The sequence below is a fragment of the Lampetra fluviatilis genome, chromosome 43 (assembly GCF_964198595.1).
Source record: "Lampetra fluviatilis chromosome 43, kcLamFluv1.1, whole genome shotgun sequence".
Classification (NCBI taxonomy): domain Eukaryota; kingdom Metazoa; phylum Chordata; class Hyperoartia; order Petromyzontiformes; family Petromyzontidae; genus Lampetra; species Lampetra fluviatilis.
Window position 1 is genome coordinate 489,334 of NC_136317.1, and position 15,040 is coordinate 504,373.

The 15,040-nt window shown below is 50.0% G+C and overlaps 1 protein-coding gene across 1 annotated transcript; it reads left to right on the top strand.

Moving 5' to 3' along the window:
• Positions 1 to 584: 584 nt before the first annotated feature.
• LOC144946970 (profilin-2-like) lies at positions 585 to 14,209 on the top strand. The gene is made up of 3 exons (XM_078876042.1): positions 585 to 1,174; positions 8,587 to 8,779; positions 10,586 to 14,209. Exons 1-3 carry the CDS (start codon positions 1,049 to 1,051, stop codon positions 10,681 to 10,683), a joined length of 417 nt encoding a protein of 138 aa, XP_078732168.1. The 5' UTR covers positions 585 to 1,048; the 3' UTR covers positions 10,684 to 14,209.
• The last annotated feature ends 831 nt before the right edge of the window (positions 14,210 to 15,040 follow it).

A 15,040-nucleotide genomic window follows, 5' to 3' on the forward strand; every position in this document is an offset into this window, starting at 1 on the left:
GCTGGGACCCGCCTGGCCAGGCTGAGACCCGCCTGGCCAGGCTGGGACCCGCCTGGCCAGGCTGAGACCCGCCTGGCCAGCCTGGGTCCCGCTTGGCCAGGCTGAGACCCGCTTGGCCAGGCTGAGACCCGCTTGGCCAGGCTGGGTCCCGCTTGGCCAGGCTGGGACCCGCGTGGCCAGGCTGAGACCCGCTTGGCCAGGCTGGGACCCGCTTGGCCAGGCTGGGACTCGCTTGGCCAGGCTGAGACCCGCTTGGCCAGGCTGGGACCCGCTGAGACCCGCTTGGCCAGGCTGGGACCCGCTGAGACCCGCGTGGCCAGGCTGGGACCCGCCTGGCCAGGCTGAGACCCGCCTGGCCAGGCTGGGTCCCGCTTGGCCAGGCTGAGACCCGCTTGGACAGGCTGAGACCCGCTTGGCCAGGCTGGGACACGCGTGGCCAGGCTGGGACCCGCTTGGCTTCTGTGGCCGGCACGAGAGACCGGAAATGGGCGGTGGTGGGGGGGGGGCAGTAAGGCCGCCACCGATTGGCTGAGCTGCTTCGCGCGCTCTCCACCAACGGGCGCGCGTCTTGCTGGCGCCGCTTCCGGTCATCATAAAAGCCGCGGACTCGGGCCCAGCGGCACCATCGCGGTTTTTGTGTTCGCTGCGGACGGCGCCGCCTTCGTCAGTGACTCTGTCAGTGACTCTGTTCGTGACGCCGCTTCGCTTCCTTTAACTCGCAGCCGCCCGCTCGTTAACGCGCTAAGGGAAGCTGCGCCCGCCGGTGTTGGCGACTTGCCCTGCTCGCTTTGACGGCGGCGGAGTCGAGCGCGCTGCTGCTGCTGGGTGGTGGTGGCGGGCGAAGCGAGAGCTTCATTCGTGAAAATAATTTTTGTTTGAGCGAGAGAGAGAGCGAGGTGTGTGTGGCGGGGGGAGAGCGAGAGATACATTGTAAAGCTGCCTCCGGTTGAGGGTATCGGGCAGGTCGGCGGATCGGGGATTTTTGTATCGCGAGCTCCTTGAGCCCCGCAGAGCGAGCAAGAAGGCGAGCGAGCGAAGCGGTACAAGAATGTCGGCGTGGCAGCCCTACATCGACAACCTGATGGCCGACAAGACGTGCCAGAACGCGACGATCGTGGGGTGTCAGACCCGGAGCGTCTGGGCCTCCACGCCGGGACCCTTCGCCAGCATCTCGGTGCGGACAACGCGGGGGGAGATTGGGGGGTCCATGAGTGTGGGCGTCGTGATGATGATTGATGCTCGATGTTTGCCGTAGTAAAGTCATTCTTTTTACTCGTCATGCATCTCGGTGCGATGACGGGGGGGGGGGTCGTGTGGTTATGTTAATGACGATCAGCATTCGGAGTAGAATCATCAGCAAACGTAGCTTCACTAACGCCATCGGCAGCCGGGAAAAATCGCCCTCCTCTCCACCCTGATCACGGTGCGAGGGAGAGACCACGGCCTGGAGCGTGATGATCGTCAGCAATAGCAGTGGCAGTAGAAACATCGATCATCTACGTCTCCATCTCATCACCACCACGGCCTCTCGTCGTCAGCACCAGCATCTTAATCCATTCGTCTCCCATCTTCATCATCAGGGGCATCTCCTACTTCGCCAGCATCATCAGCAAGAGTCTTTGATTCTTCTCAATCACCCATTCTTACTTTGATTATGTATTTTCTTCTCTACCACATGTGTCCTGAATGTTCAACTTTTTCTCTTTTCGTCATCCCATCTTCCATCTCGGCTCCACCTTTTCAGTTTCCGCTTTGGAATCTTCCCCCTCGCCTCATTACAATCGGTGCAAGGAAAATGAGCTGCGTTCGTGTGTTGGGAGGGGGGGGTCGCCCTCTGTGCGTCTCTTCGACTTTCCACATCAACTATTATTCCCCTTCCACATCATCTCGAACGTCAATCTTGGACCTTTGCTCTGGTTCCCTCCGATTCGGCCTCATTCTTCCCCTCCATCTCGGGTGTCCAAGACGTTGCGACCCCCCCATCCCCCATCCCCCCCCCCTCCACATCCTCCACCTCACATCCTCCACCCCCCAATCCTCCACCTCCCATCGCCGATCACTGCACGGGGCGTGAAGACCCGTGGTGGCGTTTAACAGCTTCACCTTCTGATATGATGTTGGCTTTTTATAATATCCTTGGCTTATTTCACTTCGTTTCATTTTAACAAGTGTGTGTGTGTGCTTCTATGCACTCTTATTACTTGAGCTCCATTCTCCATTTGCGCATTTTAAATGCTGTAATGGCTAGAAATGGTTACTTGTTCATACAGCATTTAGACTTTGAAGAGTGTTTCCAATTGTAAATTCCATTGAGTTATCTATAATTTTAGCAATTTTACAGTACATTTTATTTTGGTCATGCGTCCCATTCACTCTATCACCTGCAATTGCCTCGCTCTGGTCCAATATTTGAATATCATATTTCATCGACACTAATCTCTCCGTTTTCTTAATTTCCACCTCGTGGGTTTAGAATGTCATGCATTAATACGATGTGTACGGCTACACAACACTGCATTGGACATTTGACAACGCTTGCATTTCAAGGATAATACAACGTAAAGTGGTTTTTATTTTATTGAAACGTATTCTTCATTTGTCTACATCGGTTATACTTGGTCATAATCGATAGTTAAATCGTAAGGCCGAGCGAGCTAGGGTTTTTAATTTGGCACACCGGGATGGGGCCCAGGCATCCGCTTGCTTGTCCGCCTTGTGCATTGCAACAAAGACGTTTAATCCATCGAGTCGATGACACATTCACATTTTACTTTAACATGCCTTGCTCGCTTATTCTGTGTCCGCTGTTGCTCATGATGATGATGCTGCTGATGATGATAGTGTGGCCTGTAACGGAACTGCGTGAGTGTGCAGAATTTACCAGGGGAGCCCGGTTTTCTTAAAACCCCGTTTGAAAGAGAGCCACAATGGCAGGATTGATTGGAATGCACTGTACGGTTACATAGCGTATCCTGAACCGCATGGCCATACACTTCTTCGCGCACAGTACACACGAGGTGTTTAAGTAAGTAGGGTTTGTGAGCTTCTAATCGCACGAGACGTTTTGTCGTTATTTTTTTTAATTTGCGGGTGATAGGGTCATTTTTAAAACGACGTAATTTTAAACAATGTAACAATGCACGGGGGTGATTTTGCAAGAAAACTCTTAAAGACACTCGACTAATTCCTGTGACTAAAGTCGCCCGGCTCGCGCCAATTCTGTGATGCAAAGCGTGGCTTGGCCTGGAAGGCGCTTCAATAGGCAGACGACCTCCCCCCCCCCCCATGCATAAAAGATGTCTTTTAGCCGACTGCTGGGCTACGTTGTCGGCAGAGAGCCGTGAAGCACAATCATACGTTGTTGTACCGTACCGCTACGGTCCAGCGCCCTGTGTTGCCCAGCTTCAACTCGCTCTGACCAGCGCGGTGAAGTATGGTCAAGTTATCCGACGCGGGGGTTTACGTCGGCCGTACCCATCTCGACGCTGCGTGTATACAGTATATATACAGTATGTATACAGTACATACAGTGTATAACCAAGGCACGTGGACGAATGTAGCAATGCCCGTCGTCACCGCCCCCCTCCACGCCACCCTCCATGAATGCAGTGGTGCAGTCGGTCTCGGCGTGCTGCTGCCACCGCTGTGACAATGCGCGACGACTTGTGGCGGGTTGATGACAAGGCGTGCACTGTACTTGCATTATTATTCATGTCATTGTATACGATGTCTTAGAATGGTGTATGTATGTGCATGGGATAGCCCATGTTGCCAGGCCGCCCTGTGCCCTGGGGGTTTTAGCCGTGACCGCGCTGGTCAGTACGGGTTGGTTGTAAACTAAAACTCTCAGCTAGTTTTTAAACTATAAATTATTTTTCTTTGCCCAGGTAAGACCCACCGAGCTATGTCGCTCGTTCAGAAGCGACCTGGCCACACACAGCTCGACGTGTAGTGTCTTGTGGAAATGTATCGCGGCTAAACGCGTGACGTTCATTCTAAATGTGGAGGGAAAAACCGGAGGAGGACCCGAAGAAAAATCCTCCCTACCACGGGGAGAGCGACACGCAAACTCCAAACATAGAGCAGCAGGCGTCGGGGTCGGGATCTAACCCACAGTGGAGGGAGTTGACATCCTCGCCACCGTGATTGTGGCAGGCGGCATCATAGGGGTAGACTGCAGCGAGGAATCTTTCAGTACTGCTCTGCTGCCCAACTCGTGTTCTCATGGCCAATAGCAAGCGTGTTGTGGGACATGGTGGTCACCCATTGAAGCACTGTCCAGGCTTGACGCTGCTTAGCATCTGAGCCTTAGCCATGGGCCAAATAGCTGTCACCACTGTCTAAATGAGTACATAGCAGGCCACACGACTGCTGAGGCTCACTCAAGTCGAAAGCCATCCAGTTTCTCTGCTGAAAAATATTGGGCCAAAGGCCAAAAGGCTGATGACCCTTAACTGCTGTATCTTTACATGGTAAAACGTACACTTGTATTTTACCACCCATAACCTTTCAAGGTTGAGTGCTGTATAACAGTACCATGGTGTAATTTCATCGCTGCGAGGGTTAAGTATGGGCAGTCCAAAGAAAGTGTCCATAGTTGTACTGTACTGACATGCACCCTGAGCCGTCAACCCGCATTGACCGGCGGGGTGAAGTATGATGACACAGCTGAGGCTTGACAACGGGCTCTCGACACGTGCATTTCATTAATGAAAGAAATCTTAACACCGCCCCATTCACTAGTCGACTGGTCGTACCTTTCACTGTACAGTACACAGCGACACAGATTTGTATGTGCGAGGCGTTTGCACTATCGTCCACGTGTAGTATATAGAAAACTCGTGATGCTGATGGGGGGTGGTGGAGAGGATGTGTTCGTGGTGGTGATGTCTTTGTTGGAGGTGGTGTTGGTTATTTATAGTGGGGAGCGGTAGTTGTAGCGGCTCGTTTCCCGCTCACCGCCAACACCAGTGACGATCATCTGAACTGGTCCTGTGCCTCTCCTAGGTCGACTTGGCCTCAAATGAGTACCTGGGGCGATGTGTAAACATCGCCATTAGGAGGGGTTCCTTGTCTTTGGTAATGATGTGGTTGTGGAGATGTGCCGAGTGTACTGAGATTGGGGTGAGGGGGTGCTGGGAGCGAGTTTGAACGCTCGAGGCGTCTGCGCGACATCGCCTTGTGGCGTCATATCCCGGTCCTCCCAACCTCCATCCCTTTCTCCCGTCGCCTACCCCAACCCACTCGTCCTCCGTGCCATGGCCGCGCCTGCCACGCGTGCTCCTGGTGCCTGGGAGCCGAGGGGTCATCGCTGGGTAAAGAGCGACGCGGCCCACGTATAAGGATTGCCCTTGGGCTGGGGAGGGAGAGTGGGGAAAGAGAGCGAGGGAGAGAAAGAGGGGGGAGGTTTTTTTTAATCCTGACGAGCGAGTTACTAACGATGAGTCAGAGGTTTTTCCTGGCGATTGTTGGTTATATTATTTATGCATAACTGCTCTGGGTATGACTGAAAAAAGTGCATTTTAACACTGATAACAAGATGATTCACTCTAAAGTGGGGACAAATTCATCTTAGTCACATCATTTGTGGATAGCCTATGACCAAATCACCAGAAATGCACCAAATCCCATTTAAGATGTTGCATGTTGAGCACACTCGAGCCTGGCTCGTGCTTGTTCTGGGTGACCACAATGCACAACAGGTTGCTATAGTAGGCTACGAGACTGCAGTGAAGTCTTTTGTGCTGTACTACGGACTCACGTCCCCGCCTCTCCACTTTGACCAACCCACACTCGTCAACCATGATCCGCACTGCGTGGGAAGACCCTCATCCTGAAGTTGGGCCGTACCTGTCCGTTGCGTGGGTCAACTGAGGACTACGACGAGAATGTGACGCTCCCACCGCTTCCACAGAATGTTCTGCACAAGATGACCACTGGAGTCTGAATGTGAAAACAGACTGTAGTAGAAGACGCAGAACTTGAACAACAGCATGATTAGGGTAGGCAGTTGTGGTTCTATTCAAGATTACATTATTTTTGGATAGTATTTTTTTCTGGTTAATTTGTAGAGTTTTGAGCCTTAATGTAAATAGAAAAATTGGCCTACCATTTTGCTTGTGATTTGCATACGTTTAAAATTATAATTTATTATGATTTTTTTGTGCTTGTTACGTTGCTGTAAAAATCTTAATTTAATCAATGCATCGTCAAACGTGCCTCAGATTAATTGTATTCACTGGGCAGCTGATGTGCTGTAAATACGGCCACACAGAGATGTATATCTGACAATATGAAGTCCACGATCATCTTAACTGCTTTGCTAAATATTGCTGTTATGTATATCATGACTCCCATATAAAAAATATCTGACAATAGTTTTTAGATAATGATAGCTCTATGTAGCTATTATCTATTAAATCAGTGCTTTGCAAAATGTTTCCTGGAGTAAATAATGCCTGAAATTTATTAACCATCGTTTTCATAATTAATTAGATTATTTTATATCATGTACCTGGCAATGTGCACTAAGCTTGTACAGTTAGAATGATTAAAATACTTTGGGCTATGTTGGGTGAATTTCAGTCCAATAACTCTGTGGTAATCTTCATATCTCCTGGAAGTACAGCCGAAGCATGAATATGATCTGATAAACTGATACCGTTACCAAGTTATGCAAAACTGATATCGCGCTAATCGTCTTTCGTTGAAAATCGATATCCTCCCGTGATACGCGATACCTCGGCAAGCCCTCCTGGCCAGGGACCCACAGCTGTCAACCCCACGTGGCCCGCAGCGCAGCGCGGCATGCTCTTAGAGGTGTCCACGTAAGGGGGCGACCGCCGGCTTCTCGTACAGCGGCTACGGCGATTTAGCAGGTGCGCACTCATCGTACCGGTGGCCTCCCCACGTAGAATGATTTTGTCAGCCCTGCAACAAACCTGACCTGCCGCCTGACCTCGACAGCTGGCGCCTGACATTGTCGTCCGTCACGCGCCTCGTGAAATGCGCCACCGCAGAAACCCGACTGTGTTTATAGTCGCGTCGAATCGAGAGGTGATTGTGGCCGATGTTCTTGTTACCACACCTCGCAAATGGATTCTTTCTGCTAGATTCCACAGCAGTTACAAGCTTGACAATTGACCCCCCAAGGTCTGCACTTAGTCGTTATCGTGATAAGATTGTAAGAGGAGACCTTTGGGTTCTTCCTTTTGGTCACCAACCTCTGGGTGCCACTCGGATGCCTGTCTCTGTAACCTGCCCTCTACCCTGCACACAGTCCCCACCCTTCCCAACTGCCTCTTCCTGATAACATCTACAATGCTTTCCTACCACGACTAATTCTGCACTTTTAAGCCGCTTACCCTGTCAGTCCGTGATATTTCTTTTTGCAGGTATATAGTGGAACGGTGGTAATGATGTCTTCCTGCAGAAGATCTTTTAGTGAACATTTTTTGTGTGTGAAGTAACCAATGTCAACCATCAAAAACCACGCAAACTAAACCCTGCACATTTTAAAGCAACCTCCTCGATAGACTTCCTCCTCCAGGCACCTAATTTGCCATGCTCTAATTAGTTGGTTGAGAATGATTGCTTAACTTCTGTGTGATCCCCACCACCTTCGCTTCCATCCAAGTTGGTGGATGGTAGACCTCCACCACCGGGCCCTGAAATGTGTTTCATGCATCACGAGATAGAGAAGACGTGTTCAGTAAGGACGACCTGCTTTGTGATTGGTTGCGTGCTTACGAGGATGTAATTATTTCCTCAATTAACATAGACTTGCACAAAATATACTTGAATCAAATCAAGATTCTGTAGATAATTTACCGTTGTGTGTGCCTCGTGTTGCACAATAAGGACAGGAAAATATATAATTGTAACCCTCATTTGTAGCAATTAATTTATTTGTAGTTGGGGGAGGGGGGGATATTTTTACTGTCTCTCATGTTCACTCTTTTGAGTCGCCCCCTGCCCCTTGTGAAGGCTTTATGTTGTAGCGGTGGGTAAATGGCTTGGGGAGGGGGAGGGGTCGCCATGGAGCCAGCGCTACTACAATGCTGGGTTCCAATCGGTCTTGGCGAGGTTGATCATCTCAGCCCGGTCGTCAGTGACTGCGCAAAAAACCTCACTTAATTTGTTTCCTTGACTGAATTTGGTTAATTCCAGCTTTTAAAAATGAAAAATGTCTAAAAACCATTGACCCACCATGTCTGCAACAGCACGTGTGGGAAAGTGCACCCCTAGCGCACGTATCAAGATTGCCGCGAGAGAGAGTCTCCGAAGCTGCTCTGATATCTCTTCCGTGGATGGGCTGCTCGCACACATAACAGTGCCTTGCTCTGTGAAAGCACAACGTTGATTGTGCTATTGCAGGTTACACCACGAGATGAACAATCGGGATACAATTCGGAGTAAAGCCTTTCAATGTGAACTTCCGAAAAGTCTTAGTTTACCATGGCAAGTGAGAGATGATCGCTTACTTTCCGATCGAATTCCCTTCCAAATGTAATTGGAAAAAGTGACAAAGATGCTTTCATCCTGTTTCATTAAATCCTGACACTGGTGGGGTGGTGTCGCTTGCAGCCGGCCGAAATTGACATGTTGCTGACCAAGGACCGTTCCTCGCTCTTCACCAACGGCATCACGCTGGCGGGACAGAAGTGCTCGGTGATTCGAGATAACCTCTTTGTGGAAACCGAGTGGACGATGGACATCCGGACCAAGAACCAGTCCGGTGGTCCCACTTACAACATCGCCGTCTCAAAGTCCAACCAAAGTGAGTGTGCCCACAGCAGGTTTCTCTCCGCCGCACCGTCCATCACGCCTCCCGTGGGATGAGCGCGATCGGTTTCCTGAAGGCTGCTGCGTGGCAGGAAGGGGTGGGTGGGGGTGGTTTGTGTGGCAGAATCCGCTTTAAATTGGATTTTTTTGTTGCAGGAAAAAAAAGAGACTCTTTTGTCTTTTTTGGTTTGCAGAGAAGTTGACTGCTGCTGCTGCTGCATTGACACCCCCCCCCCACAGGTCCACCAGACCCCACGAGTCTTGAGTCCGAGGGTATAATTGGCTAGTATGTTTGTATAACGTGCCGCTCGCCTAATTGGCCTGTGTAAGTTTAATTGAGCGGGTTGAGTCTTTAAATATTGTGCAACACGTACGGCGGGCTTGTCAATCCACTGCTGGATGTGGGCCTCCCCCATGCCCCTGTGGGTTGTAGGCTGTTCTTTGACCCTACTTCACAATGCTTAAGTGTGGGTTGATAAAAGTGGTGGTAAATAATGTGCGCATGGAAGTACTGTACAACAATGTATTTTGCTGGACTGCCCTCTGCTGCCCACCACTAGGAGTCCTGTTTCATAGGGTCTTGCATAGCAAGTGTACATTTTTTTCTGCATGCTTTTAATCAATGTATTTACAGTACAGTGCTACAACCTCTGAAATAAATCGTCGTTTTTAGAAGTGGCATGTTTGACTTGCCTTGCTGCCAAACCCATAAAAAGAACCACACACTCGTGCGCTAAAACTATCGGAACATTTTAAGGAACGGGTCTGCCGAAGCTCCATGGGCAGTGGCTATTGATTTCTGAAGGCATCTAAAAAAGAATCCTAGCCGTTAATCCTAACGCATGCCAACAACGCCTCCTGTGAGAACCAATTCACCAGATGCATGCACGGTTACATTAGCGTCCACAGGTGACCTTTGAAAGCAAGATAAGGGGCTTGCGTGCCTTTGTACAAGGGGTGGCGCGGTGTCAAGACGTTCACTGCCAGGCATACAGGAGGACGTGGGTTTGATCCCACGTCCTCCTGTATCCACATTTAGAATCGACGTGCGTTTTAGATTATTTCACGAATATAAGTTTCCACATGGTAAGCCACTTTGTTGCGCAATACTGTGGCCATGACGCTGCTGAAAAAGAGCTACACAGCTCATTGGTTCTTAGCTGGTAAAATAAAAAATGGTCATTTATAGTTTATACCTTTTGGCTAAGTGATATTTTGCAATAATTATTTTTACTTTTGTTATTTTTCTCAGTTTTATTCCAACTGTGCCTTCAGTGTCTTGTCATGAGAGAACTTGTTAATTTTGACCACTTGCAGACCAGCCCCATACCACCATGCATGTTGCCTGCGGAATGAGATACCCCAGAACTACTTCTGAGATGACCTCCCGTTGACCTCTTGTCCACGCTGGGTGCGCTGTACTCTCCTTAAACGGTCTGCAATGGAGAGATGTTTATTACATGACAGTCAAACCAAAAGTTTGAATTCTTTCGATCTGGAATGTTTCCATTGTGAGTGAAAACCCGAATATGATGGATTTTATAGAAGTCATCGGTGACTATGGCCGAGACCCTTGACTAACTACGATTGAGAACCTGCGTTCATGACGCTTAAAACCCCGCTCTGAGAGTCTCCGAAATCGGCGTTCGGAGCCGTCCAGCCACCGCATAAAACGTTGCCGTTGGGACGTTGTCGCGGTCTCAAGAACCACTTGCCCAGCTCGTTTTAAAGCGGCGAGCCATATTCCTCCTCCTCGGTGTCCTCTGAACCCCCCCCGCCACCGTTTGTGTATCGCCCGCAGCGTTGGTGATCGTGGAGGCCAAAGAGGGCGTCCACGGTGGCGTCATCAACAAGAAGGTGTTCGAGATGGGGGATTACCTGAGAAAAAGCGGCTACTGATTGCTAGAGACCCCAGCCCTCCTGCCCGACGCCCACGACCCCCAAACCACCACAATAACGCAAGCGCGCACGTCATTCCTGCTTTTTCCCCGCTGCCTTCCCCTCCTCACGGCACCGTTCTTTCTCTCTGCCGACCCCGCACTCCGCTCCCTCCCTCCGCACTCCGCTCGCTTCCTCCGCTCCCCCGCTCGCTTCCTCCGCTCCCCCACCCCCGCCACGTGGACCTCCTTGCTCATCTCTTCTGGTCGTCGTGGTAACCGTCATCACGTTCCCTCGGAAACGAAAACGCCCTTGCGAGCGGTCGCAGGTAGCGGCGTGTTTAGTTCCCGAGCAGCTGCTGCTCCACACACTGGCGGGCAGTTTGCATCAACCGCGTCCCTCCCCCCCACCCTCCGCCTATCCCCCTTGCGCACCCTCGTGGTGCCGCAATCGCTTTAGGGCCCCGTAGTTTCCTGCCGGATCCGGTTTCGGATATAAATTCAGAAACTTGGTCTCCAGAGTTGATGCATAACAGTGATTTTATTTGTTTTCTCCTCTGCGCCCATCCTCGCTCCATTTACTGGTTTAAAACGCGACGCTCGATCCGAGTTGAGCCAAGTCACCACCTGTTGCCCACGGCTGCACACCAGCCCCCCCGCCCCAGCTTGGGGGACGCGTCGACGTGCTGAGCGACGTCTGCGGTGGCCTAGGAGGCAGGCCTTGATCCCTTGGTGCCTTCGTGGGAGGCCGTGCGGTGTTGGCTTGCGTCGCTCGCCGGCGTAGAGACAAGTGCGTTGTCCATGGGTCGACTTTGGCGATGACTTGGCGGCGCGAGGAGGAGGTGCGCCCCAGCTCGTGTCTCGCATCTCGTGCCCCGTTCATAACCACCTGGGTCATAGTCCGCACAGATTCTAAAGCAGTCCAATTAAAAAAAAAAGCATGAATAGTTGTACAACTATGCACACAATTTGGCATTTGTTTTGCCTCTCCATCCTTTTTCAAACAAAGCCGACTCCTTTCTAAAGGCAAGTCCAGTGGGTAAGACCCCTGATAAGCTATTGTGGGTTTCAGAAACTCTGTACTGTAGTTAATAATTTACTTGCATGGCTAATAAGGTTTTTTGTTCCGATCAGTGATAGCTTTAGAGATGGGACATCTTGTTTTTCATAGATTTCTCTTTTTGCCTACAAACTGCTAACCTAATTCATCCCTCCCAACTCATCTACCCCCCCCCTTCCCTGCGACACCCTACTTAGTGTTATTGATTCTGTAGTTGAAACGATCACCCTCCAAAGAACATCATATCTAACATGATTTGTAGCGACAGTCGAGCATAAGCTATCACGCCCACCACACTTATCATACTGATTGCAAATGCTGATTTAGGGCAGTGTTTTATAACATAGATTTAAAATGACTTAACAGTTGCTGCTATGGCAACAGTTGTTGGTGTTACACAGATTGGCTTGTGTGGTTGAACCCTTAGCTTTTCAGTTCATGGAGAGAGAGAGAAAGAGAGGGAGGGAGGAAAGAAACTCGTGCGTCGCGCAATGCAGCGTTGCTCAGAAACCTTTGCTAGAAGAATCTGTCGGGGTGTGTTGGCGTGTGCCATGCATTCACGCGGTTTTGTTCTCCGTGGGCACAGCCCTTAAGGCATTTTCACAGCCCCCCCCCCCATCGCCCACCCCCATCCGACCCACAATCCCCTTCTCCCAAACAAACCCCTGCCCCCCCCCCCCACATGCGTAGCTTCACCCAGGTGGCAACTTCGTTGCAGGAGGACTTTTAAATTGTAATTCCCATCCAGCCAAGTCTGTCTTTGGTGCAGTATCCTTGCCGTACAACTTAAGCCCTACACTGCCCTGCCCCTCCTTGTAAGTCCCCGTTTGCTTCTGATGTACTTAAAAAAAAAGTCCTCATAAATAATGCAGGCAACAGTGAGGTATCGCCATGCCCCCCCCCACCCCCCATTACTCTAAAAGGCTTTTCTCCCCGCGCATCAATGCCGCAGAAATGTGAATGACATGAATTCTTGGTGCAGACTACATAGCGAAATGATTACACTGTCGGAGAGTTACGTACCCGCAAATGAAGGAAGCAACACTTAGCGTCACGAACGTAAACATTGAGTACACTACGAGTATTTTCCTTTTTTAGTTTGGATTAGTTTGCATGCACACCGTTGTATTTTCTTGCAGTAATCGTGCACAGAGCAGTAAGTACAATTGACTTTTTAGTTTTAGGGGAGCAGGGGAGAAGCCACTTTTGCCTAAGCCAGAGTTGACATTCCAAGCGCGGAGGAAAGCTCGCATCCAGGGCGATGCAATTGGATGGCTGTTGTGTTTGGCCGCGTGATTGATTTTCTTTTGGTTTGAAATTTTGTCCGAACGCTGCTAGGATTTGGAAAGTTTTCTCTTTGAGCTTGAACGAAACAAAACACTATCTGTACACATTTATAAACCTTTGACGGTGCTAGATGGTCAGATTTTACCTTTCAACGTTGCTCCTCCGCGCAGGTGATGTAGTGCAGGGACTTGCAAGGGCTTTTGACGTGAAGGATTTGTTTAGAATCCCCCACCCCCATCAAGTTAAAGACGGCCAGCAGAACCTCGCTTCCTTGTGTTAGTTTACTGGAATCTAAACAAATTCAAACTCTGGCTTGGAATAAAAGGATGTCATCCTGGTTGTGGTTTGAAACGCTGCCGTCCGTCAACGGTCGCTTGGCAAGAAATCCCCTCGGTGTGACGCTTCTGTGACTGGCATTGTAATGCTGCGATGATCTTGTTACGCCTGGCTCACACTTGGGTAAAACGTGACGGAGATGGCCCTTGACGATGACATTTTAGGAATGCCTGGCAGTCGCTTAGTCATCGCCACCTGTGAACGCTGCCGAACGCTCGCGTGAAACCGAACGTCGAAGTCCGTTGGCCAAAGGATGGAACGACTGCTCCCTTAATGAACAGCAAATGCTGGCCCATAGCGCATGTTGCAAATCGTCACGGCAATACCTTTTCTAATCGCGTCTGCTTCCTTGGGTTTTACCCGTGCTCGCGATCTGTTCTTACGACGTGACGAGGGACTAAAAGAACACGCAGCGACGTCCGGTTCACGGTTTATAGCGGCACGGCGCATCGCACGTCACCCAAGTGTGAAACAGGCTCTTAACATTTCTGACATTCGGATAATTGCTCAAACCTGAAACCAGTCAGCTGTATGTTGCTCAGTACACCGCAAGAATGGTACTTGGACTCTTTATCTTTTTTTCAAAGCCACTACATTTTTGGTAAGACACTAATCTACAGCAGTGCTTTGAAGTAGCATGCTCGCTCTAGTCGACCTTTGACTTGGGTTTTTTCCGTGAAGTTTTGTTTCTGTTCTCTTTGCGGCACTTACCGAAACGTGTAATGAAGGACGTTTTTGTATTCCCAAAATGTGCTTCATGTGTTCTGTACCAACAAGCCATACAGCTGTAGTGGTTGCCATATTTGTCATACTTGTTGTACCGATATGAAGACAGACAAGGAAGAAAATAAACGCTGTTATCTCACGCGCTGTGCAGACTCGTGATCGCTTGTAGGAATTTGCGCTCGCGTATTACGGCTACAATCTCTAATACAGTGTGTCCATGAAGATGTATTCCATTATTAAACATAACAGTTTGAGCTAGCTCAAACTAGACACACACTTGGGAGGATGAAGATTTTATCTGACGATCCTCGTTCCTCTCTAATCTCCTTCGCACGCCCACTGTGGCTTTGGCGACACACATGGTGGCACTGAGATTTCGGAGAATTCTAGATTTGCTCCAACTTCTCGTGTGTGCGAGTTTAGAATTATTTTCTTCCATGCTGCTCAAGGTTACTTTTTCGGTTTACAAAAAAGTCTATAATCAAAATGGTGCCGAATTTTAAATCCCAGTTTAAACTGCTGTCGACTTAATAATTTGCTATTGGACGGCACCTTTCATGGACACTTTTCAGACCCTTTTCTGGTTGAAGCCCTTCCTGTGACATTTCAGTGATGGAGGGGGCTTTGACCATGCTTCACGAACTTGGTCAGTGCAGGATGGTGAATGGGCAACGCCCAGATACCATTTGCTACAAACGTTTCCCATGGCCGATAGTCGCACTGTTTGCGGACTTTGGAGCGTTAAAGTGCATTGCACTATTCACTGCACCACCGCCCCCCTCCCCCCCATAGCCTCTTGCCTGCAGCTACGTCAACGATGGCTCCCTGTGATGCTGGTGTGGGACATTCGTGGTTTCTCGGCTGTCTGAATTGCCCCTGCTCCAACCGGCCTATGGTATACCTGTGTGGGTGGTGTGGGTGGTGTGTGTGTGTGGGTGGTGTGGGTGGTGTGGGTGGTGTGGGTGGTGTG

Excerpts from the sequence above, each read along its gene's own strand:
- LOC144946970 (XM_078876042.1), top strand. The coding sequence starts at position 1,049 with ATGTCGGCGTGGCAGCCCTACATCGACAACCTGATGGCCGACAAGACG. Across the intron at positions 1,175-8,586 it reads GACCCTTCGCCAGCATCTCG|CCGGCCGAAATTGACATGTT; the intron begins GTGCGGACAACG and ends TGTCGCTTGCAG. Across the intron at positions 8,780-10,585 it reads CGTCTCAAAGTCCAACCAAA|CGTTGGTGATCGTGGAGGCC; the intron begins GTGAGTGTGCCC and ends TATCGCCCGCAG.